This window comes from Stigmatopora nigra, chromosome 11 (assembly GCF_051989575.1).
Source record: "Stigmatopora nigra isolate UIUO_SnigA chromosome 11, RoL_Snig_1.1, whole genome shotgun sequence".
Classification (NCBI taxonomy): domain Eukaryota; kingdom Metazoa; phylum Chordata; class Actinopteri; order Syngnathiformes; family Syngnathidae; genus Stigmatopora; species Stigmatopora nigra.
This window is the reverse complement of record NC_135518.1, coordinates 14,217,304-14,234,193: the sequence shown is the minus strand read 5'-3', so window position 1 is coordinate 14,234,193 and position 16,890 is coordinate 14,217,304. Positions and strand designations below refer to the sequence as shown.

General features: G+C 40.6%; 3 protein-coding genes across 8 annotated transcripts; 1 reads left to right on the top strand and 2 right to left on the bottom strand.

Moving 5' to 3' along the window:
• Positions 1–2,058: 2,058 nt before the first annotated feature.
• maip1 (matrix AAA peptidase interacting protein 1) lies at positions 2,059–16,739 on the top strand. 3 transcript variants are annotated; one of them, XM_077728371.1, is made up of 8 exons: positions 2,059–2,308; positions 2,461–2,523; positions 4,292–4,395; positions 14,267–14,454; positions 14,608–14,679; positions 14,791–14,917; positions 14,985–15,129; positions 16,134–16,739. In XM_077728371.1, exons 3-8 carry the CDS (start codon positions 4,350–4,352, stop codon positions 16,210–16,212), a joined length of 657 nt encoding a protein of 218 aa, XP_077584497.1. In that variant the 5' UTR covers positions 2,059–2,308; positions 2,461–2,523; positions 4,292–4,349; the 3' UTR covers positions 16,213–16,739. The 3 variants fall into 3 exon arrangements, with proteins under 3 accessions (XP_077584497.1, XP_077584496.1, XP_077584495.1); XM_077728370.1 differs by having other exon boundaries at positions 2,439–2,523; XM_077728369.1 differs by having other exon boundaries at positions 2,059–2,523.
• jam2b (junctional adhesion molecule 2b) lies at positions 6,232–10,555 on the bottom strand. 4 transcript variants are annotated; one of them, XM_077728132.1, is made up of 10 exons: positions 10,439–10,555; positions 9,341–9,406; positions 8,773–8,883; positions 8,542–8,691; positions 7,871–8,052; positions 7,667–7,775; positions 7,462–7,569; positions 7,360–7,378; positions 7,251–7,293; positions 6,232–7,183 (listed from the first exon to the last, which is right to left on the bottom strand). In XM_077728132.1, exons 1-10 carry the CDS (start codon positions 10,536–10,538, stop codon positions 7,082–7,084), a joined length of 990 nt encoding a protein of 329 aa, XP_077584258.1. In that variant the 5' UTR covers positions 10,539–10,555; the 3' UTR covers positions 6,232–7,081. The 4 variants fall into 4 exon arrangements, with proteins under 4 accessions (XP_077584258.1, XP_077584259.1, XP_077584260.1 ...); XM_077728133.1 differs by having other exon boundaries at positions 6,233–7,183; positions 7,360–7,375; XM_077728134.1 differs by having other exon boundaries at positions 6,233–7,158; positions 10,439–10,553.
• Positions 12,209–14,038, bottom strand: tyw5 (tRNA-yW synthesizing protein 5). Its single transcript, XM_077728381.1, has 8 exons — positions 13,766–14,038; positions 13,543–13,697; positions 13,385–13,454; positions 13,285–13,329; positions 13,073–13,210; positions 12,850–12,937; positions 12,652–12,768; positions 12,209–12,582 (listed from the first exon to the last, which is right to left on the bottom strand). Exons 1-8 carry the CDS (start codon positions 13,844–13,846, stop codon positions 12,314–12,316), a joined length of 963 nt encoding a protein of 320 aa, XP_077584507.1. The 5' UTR covers positions 13,847–14,038; the 3' UTR covers positions 12,209–12,313.
• Positions 16,740–16,890: the final 151 nt, after the last annotated feature.

The following is a 16,890-nucleotide window of genomic DNA, read 5'->3' as shown; positions in this document are numbered from 1 at the left end:
AAATTTGAAAATGAAAAAGAAAAAACATACTTAGAAATGAATATGGGCTTTCCCTGCCCTTTCTCTGGCACCCCCCGATAAGGGTTAAAGACGAGAGTGTCCCTTTAAGAATATCAGCCCTCCCCGGGCCGACGAGAATCCGTCTGGTCCTCTATTATATTGCCGCATCTGCCATGCGCCAGCTTGGAACTGGGTTGTTACCATGGCGACCACATATTTGATGGACACGTCGGCGTATGGCGAGCGGGATGGCGGATGTCTCTGCACATTCCGCACTCGCCGGATGCAAATTCAGCTTGTGCCTTTGGACTAATGGGCTGTGAAAAGAGCATTTATTCATATAAATTCAAATGGAGCCGACTCGCTGCCATATTTTCTGTCATATAGATATGTACTTTTAGTTTTTCTTTTTTTCCCCCCTCATACTGAATGTTATTTCCCACATTTGCATTTTTGGTGGTGATGTTTGTACATTTTGAAAAGGTTTTAGCGATGACTCATTCCATGCAAAAAATAAAAAAATAAAAAATAAATAAAATAAGACCAATATTAAGGGTAATTGTGATATGGGAAATAGTTTTAGATTTTTAAATATATATAAATACATATTTAAATTGCAAGAATGCAGTAATTTATCTTTAAAAATGTAGTAAAAGTACTAAATTTGTATTGGGCAACACCACATAATGTCAGACATAAATAAATCATAAAAAAATAATGATACTGACCCATGTCCTTTTTTTAACTTTGAATGAGCGGAAGAAATTTGGTCATTTAGTTCAAGTTAGCATCAATTTTAAGAAAAAAAGTGAGTCTTGCATATTTTTGACCATTATAGTGAGTAACCCACATTGTCTAGGAGAGGACGTGGAAAGATGGATGGTGCGACGCGAGAATTCCTTTGGGCTATTCTGCTTTTCTTCCTTGGGCGACCCGAACATTTTGCGCCTATTTTACATCCGCGCTGACCTTGAGGAAAATACTTCGGGGAGAAGTTGAGTTGCATGGAAAGAGCAGCTGGATGAAATGAACAGGGTCTTCCTGATACACCTCCAGGCATCCCGTCCAATCGGATGGAAGTAAGGTTAGATGAGACATGTTAAATAATGTTAAAAAGTCTTCTACAGTCAGTTTGCAGTAGTTTAGGCTCTGGTGCGTTTTCTCTATTTTGTTAGTGTCATTTACAGGCTTTAGTGGCCACTAGTTTTCGCATTACCATGTTACATTTGAATACGGTTCGACATGTCCCCATTCCAAATGTTTCTCTCTTTTGACCGCCCTTGTAATGAATCTCATTAGATTATGCAAGGCTTCCAGGCGAAGTGAAAGCATGCGATGCCAAAAAAGCCGTCACCGTGAACGAGGCTTTACATTTTTTCTGAGATCTCTCCATGTTTTGGAAAAGAATCATTTACAATCATGTCAAGAAGTAAAACGTACGGCGTGCCTTTGCAAAACAGTTAGAGGGATTAAAAAGAAGCAAAAAATAAAAAAACAACAACAAAAAAATCCTAGCAGGGAAGCTAAGTGACTCCCAGGAGGATTGTTGGCACTTGTGCGGTTGCTAGGCAACCGGGAAGGACCGTGCCAAGACACTATGCCGAACTTAATCAAACTTAAAAGCAAGAACCAATTGAGCCAAGTATAATAAATGTATATAATTAACGTTAATTACACGATTCATTGACATTAATTGCGCAAGAAGAGCCCTTTTAGCCCTTTAGGTGACTGAAGAAAAAACTATTTAAACGACACCAAGTGGTTTAACCCATTCCAAAAGAGCGCGAAGAAAGTACTTCAAGTTGACTGGGAAAAAAATTGGCACTGTATATTATACCGTTTTCAAGTTTTACATTTTGGAACATACTGTTATTTCAAAGATAAAAAAATAGCTGAAAAGATCACCCGTAAAATAGAAACGTTGCAATTTCCCAAGCGTTTCCGAGTTAATCGGGTTGTTAGTGTTCTCTTCTAAATTTCCCCCAAAAGGTACTAGAATTTTCATGTTTTCTCACCGTCCCCCAAAGCCACCATCCTGGCTGTTGCATTTTTAAACACAGCACTTTGAAACTGCCGCTTTAGACACAGCTAATTTGCCTAGCTTTGACGAGCAAACGTCTGCTTTTTTCCGCTGCATTGCATGCTTTTTTATTTATTATTTATAACCCAAGAAGCTGCGTTCGTCCCCATCTTAAATCCAATGTGCAGCCAGTTGCCTTTCATCATGTGTACCGTGAAAACGACTTGACAACAAGAGGCGAGATGCGAAAGATATTTGGCCATAATTCCTTCTTGGGGGACGAATCAGGTGCAGTGTAATTCATTCCGGTCGACATTCATCTTCACACTACGCAATTTTTACTCCCATAATGTCCCTGCTAAGATGAAGCATTGTAGCCTGTAATAAGCGTATACCTATGAACGTTTATTCCATATAGTGTATGTTCCAATTTTGGGCAGTCTTGAAAATATATCCCCGTTTGAAGAGAAGCTTACAGAGAATACCAAATCCTCCATTAAAAGGTAATAAAGGCAGCTACTAAGTTTAATTTGAGTAAACTTGAAATGTTTTGTCGTAAAGGTGTTTTATAAGCCTTTAATATTATTGTAATTATTATACAACCGTAGCATGTCATGCTAGTTAGCGATTAGCACGTTAGGCTAGTGCTAATCGCGAGTGGCTAATGGCTATGCTAATAGAAACTGTACTTCGACTACAATACATAATTTTGGTATGTGCCAGTGTAAATACTTCCTTTAAGTGTTCAATTAATGTATCTCTACTGAATGCCAAAGTTGAATGTTTGATAAATAATGTTTTTTTCAGCTATAATTGATGCTCCCGCCATTTTTGATAATGACTAATCATTTTTTTTACAGGGGAAAAACATGTCATACCGTTACTGTATTATATCTGAAATATACCTAACGGTGTGGTTCTGGTTCTGTTATTCCTCCAAGGTCTTTTTCTATCAATGGGGTTGGGGGGCACTGTGCTAAAAGATAATCATTGTAGACCTTGAAAGAAAGAAAATACAAGGTAAAGGAAAATTACCTTAGCAATTTAACCAGATGAAAAAGAAGAAACTACAGTAGTTGAGTGTATGCTGCCATTAAAGGAAGAGCGGAGCAGGTAAAATGTGTTTTTGCTTTCAACATCATCATCCCAGGGAAGAAAAGTCCAAAACATGAAGGAAAACCAAGAGGATTTGTCATGTACGCCACAAGGAAATGAGGGCAAATTAAAGAAAAGTTTCCGTCTGCTCTACTGCATCAAACAGTCTTCCCGGAGGGCTTTAATAAGTCAGAGAGGATCTGGAGGTTGTTAAGCCCCAGTCCTGTCGTCATGTGGCTCACTGGTCTGAGTAGGGCTTCAAAAAATGCCACATGAATTTTGCCTTCAAAAGGTGGATTCAAAAAGGGGTACTTTTTACATTTCTTTCCCTCTTTGTGTCACAATATTCCATATCTCATCTTTGTCAATGTGTGGGCTTATTTTCTGGACGATACACTTTATTATTCTCATCCTAGCACTTTCAAAACAAGCCGAGATGATAATTCCAATCTGTTTTTCATTCTCTAACTAGCATTTTGAAAGTGTCCTGCCAGGGAATGCGCAAGCAAGCCAACAGGCTATTGTTTGGGGGACAGTAGCATTTTTTTTGAATGCTCTAAAACAGGACAAGCAAAGCTATTTGTTGTTAAATGTTAGCGAACCAATAATTACAATAATTCCTCGGGATTCAGTGCAAACACTGTCCAAATGAGATGACAATTACTTATGTAATAAGTGTAAATAATGACATAAGTAACACCATTTCTTTTTTTATATTTTTATTTTTGTTTGGCCCTGGGAGGTCTATGTTCTACTGTCCTAGTTTTGGATATGTGTGGCCAGTAGATGCAAAGCGCTCGCAGCTTGGAGTACCCGGAATAAATTCTTTCCTGTGGCTTTTTATAGTGTTGATAAATATTCATTTGAGTGCAGCACAACGCTATTGATGAGCCTGGCGAGGATGCTCCAAACACAATCAGGCCACGTACGCCGATCATTTTTCAAGGAAGGACTCGAGGGGAGTGAAATAGTTTTCCCTCCTTGCCGACCTGGCAAGTGCCGGGAAAGCTCGTACGCGGCGTCTATATTTGTCACAGAAGGCCGAGAATTTAACTTTAATGTCCAAAGAATCGTGACGGGAATCTGTGTGATTTTTTTCGCCTGCTGAAAAATGGCCATGTAACTGTTTTTCTCTCTCTCTTATATTCCCGTTCTGCCGCCTCACGGCGTCTCGAGGGGGAAAGAGTCAAAGGCGGAATCCTGGGAGCGCTCGAGCGTGCTGGACTCTTCCTGAATGCTAAGCTGCGTTCAAGTGGTAAACTGCAAGCACAGGATTCAAGGTTAGTCGTTCAAGGCCACTTTATAAACTCATTTGCCAGGGTTCTCTGAGTTTAAGGAGATCCTTTAAACCAAGAACAAGTTAGACAGAAAGAGCCAAAAATTTAAAACAGAGTCAAAGAGCCAAAAAGTGAACTGATAGTCAAAGAGTCCATAATTTTAAACTGTGAGTCAAAGAGCCAAAAATTCTAAAATGTAAGAGTCAAAGAGCCAAAATATTTGAAAATGTAGGAGTCAGAGCCAAAAATACTATAAATGTAAGAGTCAAAGAGCCCCAAATTTAAAAATGTAAGAGTCAAAGAGCCAAAATATTTGAAAATGTAAGAGTCAAAGAGCCAAAAATTTTAAACTTTGGAGTCAAAGAGCCAAAATATTTGAAAATGTTAAGAGTCAAAGAGCCAAAATATTTGAAAATGTAAGAGTTAAAGGGCCAAACATCTGAAAATGTGAGTTTGTTTTTTATGCCGCAAATGTATTTAAAGAAAGTTTCACTGTCCTGTGTCGATATGTACTGGGAATAAAAAAAACCCACATTACTCATTGACACTTCCACAGAGCTTCCCGTAGGAACGTTTGGTGCGACAAACTTTCGCTATTTTTACGATTCGCGGACACTGTAACACTTCCAAAATCCCGGCGTGGTAAACACACACACACGCACTCTATTCCTTGGGATATGCCAGGCTGCCTACACTGATCCTATTTGAGCTCCAGTAGGAGGCATAGACAAGGCTTCAAGTACAGTGAGAGTTTCAGGATGTGGATGGACTGTGCAATTTCCCCTTCACTTACTTACATAGTTACTGTTGCTATGTCCGACAATAACATGATCTCTTGGAGAAATATCTCATTTTAAACAACGGCTGTCTCAGGCCACTGCACCATTATTTTTTATTTATGGGGAGTGATGTCACGTTGTTAGCATACAGTAGGATTAGCATTCTGGTTAACGGCAGTAGCGCTAATCCAGGGTTGTCCAAACTATGGCTCGCAGCAATTTTTGAAAATATCCTTGAATATGGTCCACACAAGAAGCTTGAGTTCATTTGATAGTTTTTTTACACTGCACAAAATCTGTATCTGCTTTCATTTAAGGGTCAAAATTGAAGAAAATCTAGAAATCAATGTTGTTATTTGTGTACTGTGGTGAAAGCTTTGAATCTCATTATTCTTGTATATTGACAATAAAAGCATTCAATTCTGTTGTCATCAAATGCAGGGAAACACGATGTCCGACTATTTTTTTTTCATTTTAACGTAACGACATTTGAACAGTAAAATATAGTGTTTAATAAATAAATCATGTTGAGCCGAGTCTGCTCCGTTTGGTGAGTTTCAGGCCAGGACTAGACGGGGGTTGTTTTTCGCACATTTTCAACTGTATAGAAGAGACATGAGAGCAAGTTCTTGTAAAAGCACTCACTCTGGCATCCAAGCATCACTCAGCAGGCCTCCTGGCTTTGTGACAGCACGTCGCCATAAAGATTTCATGCACAGCTAGGAGAGAGACGCCGTCTGCGGGCTTCTAAATGTTTAAACGTTGCTATTTCTCCCCGCTATCGGAGGAAGTGAGCAGTTTCTGCACACATCCCTGCCGTGGTTGTCGCCGGTTCACTTCCTGTTGGTCCCATAAAGGCCCGGGTGTGAGATCGGGGTCACCCGGGACGGTTTCGGTGGGCCACGTCGCTCTGTGCCGTTCGTCAAAGTAAATCATGTTAATCATGAATATTTATATATTTTTTGGGCCTTTTATGTTTCGGTAATAGGGGAAAAAAAGAAACAATCAGGAGACCAGTGCATGTCAAAACGTGTAATAGACTAGAAGAATAATAAACACAAACATATGATGCAATTTTCACTCAACTATTTGTCATACAACACATGCAAAATGAATACAGGCACTATGGAGTAGCTTCTCAGGCCAGCAGCACTCTGTGAAATGTCGCCCTCCCGTGGCCACGTAGTAGTAGTACAACTCAATAGATCTACACAGGAGATACAGTATACATCCTAGAATGGGGGAGTTTTTGTTTAGGGAGACAGTAAAATATACAAAATATAATAAAATGGGGATGTGGACTACCTTAAATATGGGCGTTGATGTCTTATTGTTTATTAGTTTCAAGTTTTAATAAATATATTGGATTTACGGCATTTATTTGGAATAGTATAATAATGATTGCATGTTAATTTTTAAAGGGTTGTTTTTCCAAAAATAGGTAGTGTAATTGGAGGCTGTTCCATTTATGGTCATTGATTTGTAGAAAAATAAAATAAAAATAAATGAGCATGTCAAAAGAATGACATTTTCACAACTATAAAAAAAACTTCATTGGTTATACAGCCCAGTAGTTTAAACACATTCACACACACACACACATAGAATATACAGGATAACAACAAAAATATAGATTCAATGCATGGAAAAATAATTTGGTAGTTTGCAAAATTAGTGAGACTAAGCGATATGAGCTTTAAATACTGGCACCATTAGTGGAATATTGTCAGTCCTCACAGAAGTAACAAAAACACACTTTAAAAAAACAAATGAAAGGGAAAAAAAGTTGGAGGTCATAGAAATTTTGTCTGGGGGTGTCCAGTCAGGTCGGCGTTGAATTTTTTTTGGTCTTTAGGATAATACCAGCTTGGGCGCTCTGAACAGTTAGCAAAAAAATGGAGCAAGAAATGTTAAATTCTGAATTGGCCGGACATTGTCATCACGCAAGTTAGATCATGAAGGACTGAGTTGGTTTGTAGGTCTTGATCTGTGAAGAGCACACAGAGATGCAACTGGTTCTTCAATTGAGTCGGGAAACTTGAGAACAAAAAGAAAGAAAAAGAAAGAAAGTGGACTCACATTGTGGATGGGTTGTGGAGCAGCAGGGCTGTACGACATGGTGCTACAAAAAAAAACAAAAAAGCTTGTGTTTTTTCCCTCTCAAAACCAAAGATGAGTGTTTTCTTACCTTTTGGAGTTCTCCTCTACTGATTGGAAAGACAAAGAAAAATGATCAGCCATTTCACATTGATAGCAAAGATAGTTCTAATTTGCGTCAGAAGTCATTTACCGTTACAACATCCTCGACGTCGGCAAAGGCAAACACAGGCGCAGCAGAGGAGAGTGACAATCACGAAACACGAAGCGCCGGCCACCAAAATGGTGACGTCCGCTGGATCTGCCGCAAATACGTTAGCGCACAGTTGTCAAAGATGGCGCCCCGGAGAAGTCAATCATGAGTGCCGACTTTCTGTTTAAAAAAAAAGTGGACTCACATTCAATGACTTGAAGTTGTTGTGCCACGCAACTCTTGGGTGCCCCGACGCTATTGGACGATTCGCATCGATACATGCCGGAATCCACTTTGGAAACGCTGGTGAACTTCTGTCAGAGAAGAAGAAGCGACAGCTGCGGCACAAGTACCACAAGTGCACCCACCATGTGTCACGCAGTAGGGGGGGGGGGCCGGGCTGACTCACCAGCGTCCCCCTGTGCGTGTCCATGCTGTAGGGGGTGTCGGAGGAGATCTTCAGGGCCCGGTTGTCTTTGTACCAGCTGTAGGTGGCCGGGGGGACACTCTGCTTGTCTTTGCACAGAAGCTCCAGGTCCGAGCCCACCAACACGGAGCGGGGCACCTCGCAAGACGGGATGTGGGGTGGCACTGGGGACGCGGCAACGTACTACATTATCTGGACGTAAACGTCCGGGGCCCAAACATCCGGAGACCAAACGTCCGGAGACCAAACGTCCGGGGACCAAAAGTCCGGGGACCAAAAGTCCGGGGACCAAAAGTCCGGGGACCAAACGTCCGGGGACCAAACGTCCGGGGACCAAACGTCCGGGGACCAAACGTCCGGGGACCAAACGTCCGGAGACCAAACGTCCGAAGACCAAACGTCCGAGCACCATTATTTAGATGTCTGTTTCTTTATTGTTATTATTTGTACATTTTGTAGTCAACTTTTAAATCTTGTTATACTGTTATCTTGTTGTATCTTGGCAATAAAAATTCAATTCAAAAGACAACTAATGATAGCATACAGTTAGCCGAGCATGCATGTGTTTGAGGATGTGGGAGGAAATCGGAGCACCCGCAGAAAACCCACACAACCCGAGAGAGAATCGAACCCTGAACCCTAAAAGTACATACCGTGTACGTCGAGGGTGACGGTGGCTTCCCCGAAGCTGACGTGGTCATCGCCGGCGGTCACCTCGCAGCGATATTCCCCAGAGTCTTTCTGCGTGACTGAGTGGATGGTCAGAGTGGCGCCCTCCATTTCCGCCCGGTCCGCGTAGGAGCCTGTCGTGATTGGTCAGGGTGCGGGAATACAAAGTCCATAAGAAATGGCGTTTTTTTCCAGCCATGGAGGCGGTCACCCACTGGTAAATTGGTTATTAAAGTAGACAAAGGTCACGGCCTTCCCTTTCTTCTTCCACTCGATCCGGAGGTTTTGTTCCTTCTCCGTCCGAAAGTCGCAGGAGAGGACGGCATCTGGAGGACGGCGACCATTGAAAATTCAAAATGAGTCCCTTCACGTTTGATAGGTCAAATGGGTCAAAGGTCAATGGCAACAAATAATGTTCAGTCAATGCCAGCCTTCGTAGTTGACATGGTTTTATTTTATGCAACTGTTCTTCATTCATTTCACTGTGTCAGCTTTTTAGATCCCATGTTGCAAAATGTAGGCTGAACTCAAGCTTCATGTGTGGGCCATGTTCAATAATATTTTCATCATTTGCTGCAGGCCATTAAAAACCACCGGGTCACTATTTTAAGAGCATATAGAAACGTATAATATCATTGCTATAATGTATTTTAGAATGAATTATAAGATTATGAGTATTACAATGCTAATTTGGATTGATCTATAATTTTCTGCTGAATTTAACACCATTCAAATCCAACCAAAAAGCATTTTATAATAAAAAAAAAAAAGTTTTTATCTCACCTGAGTGTTCATGAACTTCCACTTTGGATTTTGAGGAGCTTACTGTCACTGACATGGTGACTGGACCTGCACACAGGAAAAAAATGAAATAATAATTGGATATCTCTAATGGAAATATTTTTTTAAAACCCGGAAATATAGCTCAATCAATCCCATCATTGAATTGAATGCTTTTATTGTCATTATACATCATGAGATTTAAATACAGTTCAAGTCAACTTTTGAGATGTAGGAGGACATTTTGTGTCAATTATCAATTATAGTTTATGATAAAAAAATAATAATATTCCTGCTTGTATTCGGGGGGATGTCGTATGTGTATGTGTGCGTGCGGGGGTGCCTGGTAGTACCAGGAGTTCTGCAGTTTTGGAATGTAAGAGTGATGGATGACTTTGAAATGGGGGTACACCCCCCCCTAAAAAGTGATAACCTCTATTCACAAAGGTTCACAGGAACAAGCGCTACGTTTGAATCCGTTCCAAAACCAGTCCTTCAAAGACGTTGCAATTATTTGCGGCTGTTGACGTACTAGGCTCATTTAGCAAAAGTAAAGCATCTAAATATTCCAGATAAATGCATGGCAACCCTTCCATTACGTCTATTTAATGTTAAATGTACTTTTACAATTAGTTTGACTTTTTTTCCCACTATTATAACATGAACAGTACCACAAATGTCACGAAAAAATTTAATGGAGAAATCAATATTCTGCACATTGTCTTGAGTGTTAGCAAAGCCGCTTCTATTGATTTAATACATCATTCCATAAAAATAGCCATAAACATGCAGTTATGCAAGAAAATGAGTGATAAGAACAAAACAATATGACCAAATTCGAACAATTAAAAAGTATGGATGTTAGGATTTAGTGCTCAAATTCTAGATCACATCAAATTTGCTAAATCGATATTCATAACATGCAAAAAAAATGTTTTTGTTTTTTTCACAGTGTTGCAGGACATGTGCAGGTTTTTTTTTTTAAATCCTAAACTAAAGACAACCTATGCTTTGCTTTCTTAAATAATAAGTCAATAAATCGTGTCAAAGCTGCAAGTAAGTGATAAATATGTTATTTTTTTGTGTAAAAATAGGACTCACTGCGAATACAAAGGAGAAGTAGTAGGAGCGAGAACATGGTGGTGGTGTTGGCCTTGTCGTACACCAGCAGGCGTGGGTTCCCCCTCGTGTTTGTGTTCATGTGTGAGAGGAAGGACGACGTACGTGTGTGTGGATAGGCAACTTCTTAAGTTTCACACTGGGGGAGAAAAAAAAAAAGAAAAGGGCGCGAGGAGGAGGGCTTGTTTTGGACCAAATGACAACAACACGTGACTAGGACAACATTATAGTTCTTTTATCCCCCATCATTATCCTAATGTTTGACCCAAATACAATAACTTGCATTTGTTATGATTAATTAATTAGGGTTATTAGTAATAATAATAAGAGTATTGTAGATGTAAGTTTAGATGTATATTTTATTCGATATATTTTGGCCATTTTGAGTTGCTGAATATGTTAAAAGACTTAATTGTCATCATATAATTAAATTGTAATTTGGTTATAAGCAGCTGTATAGGCCAGATTTAATTCATGTGATTGGAAAACAACAAAAATGCTCCAAAAAATTATTATAATTATAAAAAAAAACATTATTCTTACTATTTCACGATAGTTGAGCCCCTTTTATTTTGAATATCATTGATCCAAAACCGAATTACAATAAATAAATTGCACAACAACAACATTGAAGGTATTAAAATGCCAGCCATATTTACCGATAACTCAAAAATCATTTTTAAGCAGTTCTATTTTCATTAGGCCAGGAAAAAAACCCAATAAATGACACCCAAAAGCTTAGTTAAAATGCAATTAAACACAAATGCCCTAATAACAAGCATAACATGATGATTTTAAGATTCATAATTTCCCACTCTAATCCTCCCAAATAATCAGATCATGATTTGCATTAGAAGAAGAAGAAGAAACAGCTGTAGCCGGTACTCTAAACCACATCTTGGCGTATTGAGTTGCCCGGCTCACACAATCGGCCATTGTGGAGCGCCGTGCCACATGCTTGCGTTTGCGACCACATGCACACTAACACATGTGCACACACACACACACACACACACTCACATACACACATTTACACGCACACGCGCAGCAAATCTCCGTCGCCGCACCTGTCGAGCGCGTCAGCTGTCGTCCCGTGACACACACACAGAAGCACACGCTTATAATTTGACACTTTGCACAGGCGTGCGGGCGGCCCAAGGCAGCCATCATGAAAGGGCCCCCCCCTCATAAGCCAACCAGAAGGCCGCCTCCACGTTAGATAGCGCAGCTGAATCATTTCCAAGACAAATGTCAACGAGGGCCCCAACTGCGATTAATCTTGCGTTAGCATAGAAACGCTAAATTATTGCTCTCCACATCTTTTTACTTCGCTTTTATACTCTCCTCTCACCCGACCACTCCCCCTTTTACACCCTAAAACTGGGCCTTGTAGACACCAGAGCCCACAATTTTTTTGCCTTATTTAGCTAGTACAGGCAAACTATGGCCCGCGGGCCACATCTGGCCCGGTAAGCCTTTTAATCCGGCCCGCCGACGTTGTCCAAATGTTTTTTTTCCCCAAGATGGCGCCATCACGTGGAAGCCAGTGGCAGTAGCTGTGTCCACTCTTATTTGTTTTTGTGTTTTACAGCCCCTCTATCTTTTTTAAATGACATTTTAATATTTCTTAATACATTCCTTTTTGACTTGACAAACTTTTGGTTTAATTGTGAATATGACTGTTTCATGAAGTTAGAACACGCAGTTTAGATTTGTGTACTATGATTACTAAAGTCTTAACGTCGTTTAAAATCCACTTGATCTTGAACTTTTATTCTGGGTCTTTTTTAATTCTTGGGTGGTGACATTTCTCTCACAGTTCTTCATTGTTCCAGTGCTAGTTAAAATGCCATTCCATCAAGGGATGACATTTTCCGTACATTCTCGGAACGTCCGTTCCCGTATCCTCTGAACCATGCGGCGTCCGTAAAAGTCCCGGTACTGTGGCGGCAGTTCGTCCAAACATTGTAGCGCCTTCTCTACGCCTTGGAGGGCTCGTCCGGCGGCCAAAGGGTCTTTGTTGCCGTAGGGATCTTTCTTGTCGTAGCGCTCGGCGGCTAACTCGCGCCAGAATACGTTGATGCCCACGCCGAATTCCAGCGCCAGGGTGTTGTGGAACCACAGGGCTGGCAGAGAAACCATTCATTAGGAATGAAGATAGTATAGAAGGACTTCGAAAAGTGTGGCGCTCTCACCGGGAATGAAGAGGAGATCTCCAGGCTGGAGGACGCATTCGTATCTGGTGGCCTTGGCAAACTCGGGATACAAGTTGACGTCTGGCGAGTCGATTTCCAACACTTCGGATTTGTCGCCTAATGGAGTGAAACAGAGTCATTTTTTTCATCTACAACCACAAAGGGAGCCAACACGCCATCTTCAATTGCTATACTTGCCTGATAGGTAAAGGTGCAATGCATCCTGGGGGCTGAATAGAACCACTCGCTTCCTCCCCGTCACCTGAGCCAGCAGGTTATCCATTACCTGGAAAATTTAAGGTTATTTCTTGCCTGGCAACTAAACTTACTAGACTTAAATATTTTGTATCTTATTTACAAAGTCCTGTAATGTGATTGTATTCTTTTCCTAACCAATAAAAGTGCATCAAAACAGACTGACATCGTAGTGCGTCCACAACTGCAGATGTCGGGAGCTGATGCGGAACACGCTGGAGAAAAAGTGACCTGGCTCAAAGAATTCTGGGATGTGGAAGTCCTCGGCTAGCTCGGGGAATTGTTTGCTGATGTCGGCGGGTTCCTAAAAGGCAAAAAAAAAAAATTGACTACTCATCTCAAATGAGGTAAAAATCCATTATTTTTCCACCTGGATACCTTTCGGACATCTTCTCCCAAGGACCGGAGGTAATAGCGCTCATCCTGGAAATAAAGTTGACATTTGAGAAGTTCAGAAGATGGTCAAATGAAGATGTACCTCGCACAAGAAGAAGTCTGAGTGTTTCTCCTCTGATGTTCTTGTCACAAACTCGTCGAAAGGAAGAGTCCTGCCATCAAAAAAAAAAAAAGATTTGGGCAACTTTGAACTACTAGTGTGGATGTCTTCTTCCAAAAGAAAGCAAAGAAAAAGCTCACCTGTACACAAAGTTTTTTTGAAGGAAGTTCATCTGAGGCACTGTAGAAACATGGATTTTCACCTCTTTGCCACCCCCTTTTCGGGCAAGATAGTCCACGGTCCACTTCTCCACACAAGGACCGAGACCCACGCCTCTCAGAACGCCTGGTTTACGCTGGGGTAAAAATATATTTTGTTATTAATTAAATTCAAAACTGATGCATGTGAAGTTAACAGTATTACCTGTGGATAAATATCTTGTAGGAAAACATCCCGGTCAACGTCTGTAAATACTGGAACTGGTATTTTCTTCTGATTCGCCATAGGAACATAAACTAAGAAAATAATACAATTGTGCAAGACTGTGCAAAGCTGTAATGTTTTGTGTTACATTCAAAATAATCCGGCAGCAACGTGAGTTTCCACCTTGTATCACATTACAATTACTGGCAAAAACGTTGTAATATTTTAATTATTTGACATAGTTCAAATAAAAAATGACGCCAATAGAATTTAAATATTTTAAATCTGAATATCGACCGAGAAAAAAATAAACAAATTAAAAAACCCGGAAGAAAGACGTTGCAAGACCGGAAATGTATGGACTCAAAATGGCGCACATCATAATAAGAAGTTGTTGTAGCTTACCCTGTTCTCTTGGCATTAGGCGCCTTTCAAACCAACAAAGTTTCAATCTTAAGCGTTGTATGAAAACTCGGTCTTGTGTTTTATCACCGTGTGGAGTCGGGGCAGCGCTCGCCTTGCGGTCTTACAGCTCCGAGGGCGGCGACCGAAAGCCTCATCAGAAACTGATGGTCCTCGGCATCCCCAACCCGTTCATCTGGCTCCGAACTCGGGTCTACTATTTCCTCATAAGAGCCTATTTTGATTCCGATTTCAACATCGACGATTTCACGGAAGGAGCGAAACAGGTCTGTGAACATGACTTTTGACTTAACACATACTTCAGAATACTGCGTTTACCTTACCTAACCAAAATATCAGTCGAATATAATGACGTCACGTTAAATACATTACTATGAGTTATTTATTCATAATTTTAATGTCCGTTTTTTTCTTGACAGGCTCTCTTCCATGTTTCCAAGCTGCTATCCCAATGTCAGTTTTCCGCTCTCGAGGGGCTGGTCGCCAGTGACGTAAGTTATTGAGCAAGTGGTGCTCCATTGACGGTGATAGACGTCCAATGATGCATCTAATGGCAGTTAAACGTAATTACAATTGAAATAGATATGACTTTTTTTCTACAGTTAATAGGAAAGCTGGAGGAGAAGTGTGGCCTTCTCTCGCCAAACTACAAGTCAGCGTTGTTGGCGAGCCCTGACGAGCTCATGCACACTGTGGCGGCAGACGTCGGGATCTACTACGATGATGAGGGTTAGCGTGGCTACTCAAATGCCGTACGCTATTTACTGTATGTGATTATTACCGTATTGTCTTTCAGGAAGGAGGTTTGTGAGCATTTTGATGCGTTTTTGGTACCTGAGCAGCGCCCGTCTGCCAGAGGATGCTCTGGAGGGAACCCGCGTCTTCAAGGTGGCTGTCGGAAGAGAGGGGGAGACCAAGAGGCTGCTAACTGCCAACTATGAGTGAGTTTGAACAACAATAACAAACCTGTAAGGGAAGAGTGGGGAGTGGGAGGGGGGATCTTTTCCCTCAAGCTACCCGCCACCGACCAACCGAGCTGACAGAGTTCGTTCCAGCGGGGGTTGGGTTGCGAGACGCACCTGAATGCAATCCACTGATTGCACTTACAAGACATTAGTATTGTGGAAAGCTTTGGAGGTTGAAACCAATGCACCCCCACACTCACTTTTGCCCTTATTATAGTTTGCCCAGCCCTATTAAATGAACGCCTAGTCTTAGTATAATAAAGAAGAGTTCTGCTGTAACATTAATTTAATTTAAAAAAAAAATAAAAATACAAAACCTTATCATAAGACCTAATTCAAATGTGGGCCATCGTAAGAGTCGGTATTCATTTAATTAGGGATGGGCAAACTATAATAAGGGCAAAAAGGGGTGCGGAGGTGCATTGGTTTGAACCTGGAAAGCTTTGCACAATACTAAGTGTCCTGCAAGTGCAATCAATGGATTGCAGTCAGGTGTGTCTTGCAGCCCAACCCCCGCTGGTTCGAACTCTGTCAGCTCGGTCGGTCGGTCAGTGCCAGGTAGCTTGAGGGAAAAGCTCCCCATCCCCCCTCCCCACCCACAGCAACCCAACCCCCGTTGATTCAACTTGCCAGCCATGTCTGTGCATTGCAAAAGTCAACAATGTTTACACTTTGGTTAATATACACTCAAGAAATTAGAAAATTGTCTCACAGCCTTATTTAACCTACAGATGAGTACATTAAAAATACTGACAAGAGACCAATGTGCCTCTACAAATGTCAAAATCTCTTCAATATCAACTTTTGATTGGATAAAGGAATTAGAAAATTATTGCTGCTGGCAGGCAAATGAAAAAGAGCGCTGATAAAGTAGTGGTTGAACTCATTTAAGAATATTCATGAATGTAAATTACATCATTTTGTCAGAGCTATTTTGGCAACAAATCTATTGTAATGTTGTTGTTATTGTTTTTTTTCAGGTTTCAAAGGGAGTTTACAAAAGGAGTCACTCCAGACTGGACAATTACACGGATAGAGCACTCTAAACTTTTAGATTGAGACAGAAAAAAAAACAAAAAACTCCTTAGGTGAACATGAACTTGAATGAATAAGTCCAAAAACAAAACTGTGTACTCTCTGCTGGTTTTCAGAAGCCAACTGACTTGGAACTTTCTCTACACAGGTTTGTAAAATGATGATTTTCACTTTTAGGAAATATGACTTGATTGGCAGTCAATTTTGTTTTGCTTTTTTTCTGGAAAAGACAGAATTCTGTTTCCAATTTTTAGGACTACTATTTATGTTTGATATTTTAATAGAATTTCACACAATCATTTGTAGTGGCTGTATGATTCTGTTATTAATCTACAGTGACGGACTCTGAGTCATGACAAATATTGTGTACTACTGAGTCTGGACCAAAATGAAGATATTTCCATTGAGCCACTTGACTGATAAACATGCAAAGCTCTATTTAATCCACTCATGGCAGTAAACTATAATAATTTAGATAAAATGGCTGACTGACTGAGTGTTTGACAATGAATCTGATATGTCTGAAGTAACAATAAAGTGGTTAAACACTACTTGGCAGGCTGTTAAATCCCAAGTACTTATATATATTATTACATATTTTGAGCCAGATTTGACACATTCAAGATGGAGGACACGTTTATATGCACTAGTTAAGAAATGTCACAATGAATTGTGTTTTGGAAATGTTCCCAAGCTTTTATT

Excerpts from the sequence above, each read along its gene's own strand:
- maip1 (XM_077728371.1), top strand. The coding sequence starts at position 4,350 with ATGCTAAGCTGCGTTCAAGTGGTAAACTGCAAGCACAGGATTCAAG. Across the intron at positions 4,396-14,266 it reads CTGCAAGCACAGGATTCAAG|TCGGGGCAGCGCTCGCCTTG; the intron begins GTTAGTCGTTCA and ends CACCGTGTGGAG. Across the intron at positions 15,130-16,133 it reads CTGCTAACTGCCAACTATGA|GTTTCAAAGGGAGTTTACAA; the intron begins GTGAGTTTGAAC and ends GTTTTTTTTCAG.
- jam2b (XM_077728132.1), bottom strand. The coding sequence starts at position 10,538 with ATGAACACAAACACGAGGGGGAACCCACGCCTGCTGGTGTACGACAAG. Across the intron at positions 8,884-9,340 it reads GGAAGTTCATGAACACTCAG|ATGCCGTCCTCTCCTGCGAC; the intron begins GTGAGATAAAAA and ends GCCGTCCTCCAG. Across the intron at positions 8,692-8,772 it reads CTTTAATAACCAATTTACCA|GCTCCTACGCGGACCGGGCG; the intron begins GTGGGTGACCGC and ends CAATCACGACAG.
- tyw5 (XM_077728381.1), bottom strand. The coding sequence starts at position 13,846 with ATGGCGAATCAGAAGAAAATACCAGTTCCAGTATTTACAGACGTTGAC. Across the intron at positions 13,698-13,765 it reads TACAAGATATTTATCCACAG|CGTAAACCAGGCGTTCTGAG; the intron begins GTAATACTGTTA and ends TTTTTACCCCAG. Across the intron at positions 12,769-12,849 it reads ATTGCACCTTTACCTATCAG|GCGACAAATCCGAAGTGTTG; the intron begins GCAAGTATAGCA and ends TCACTCCATTAG.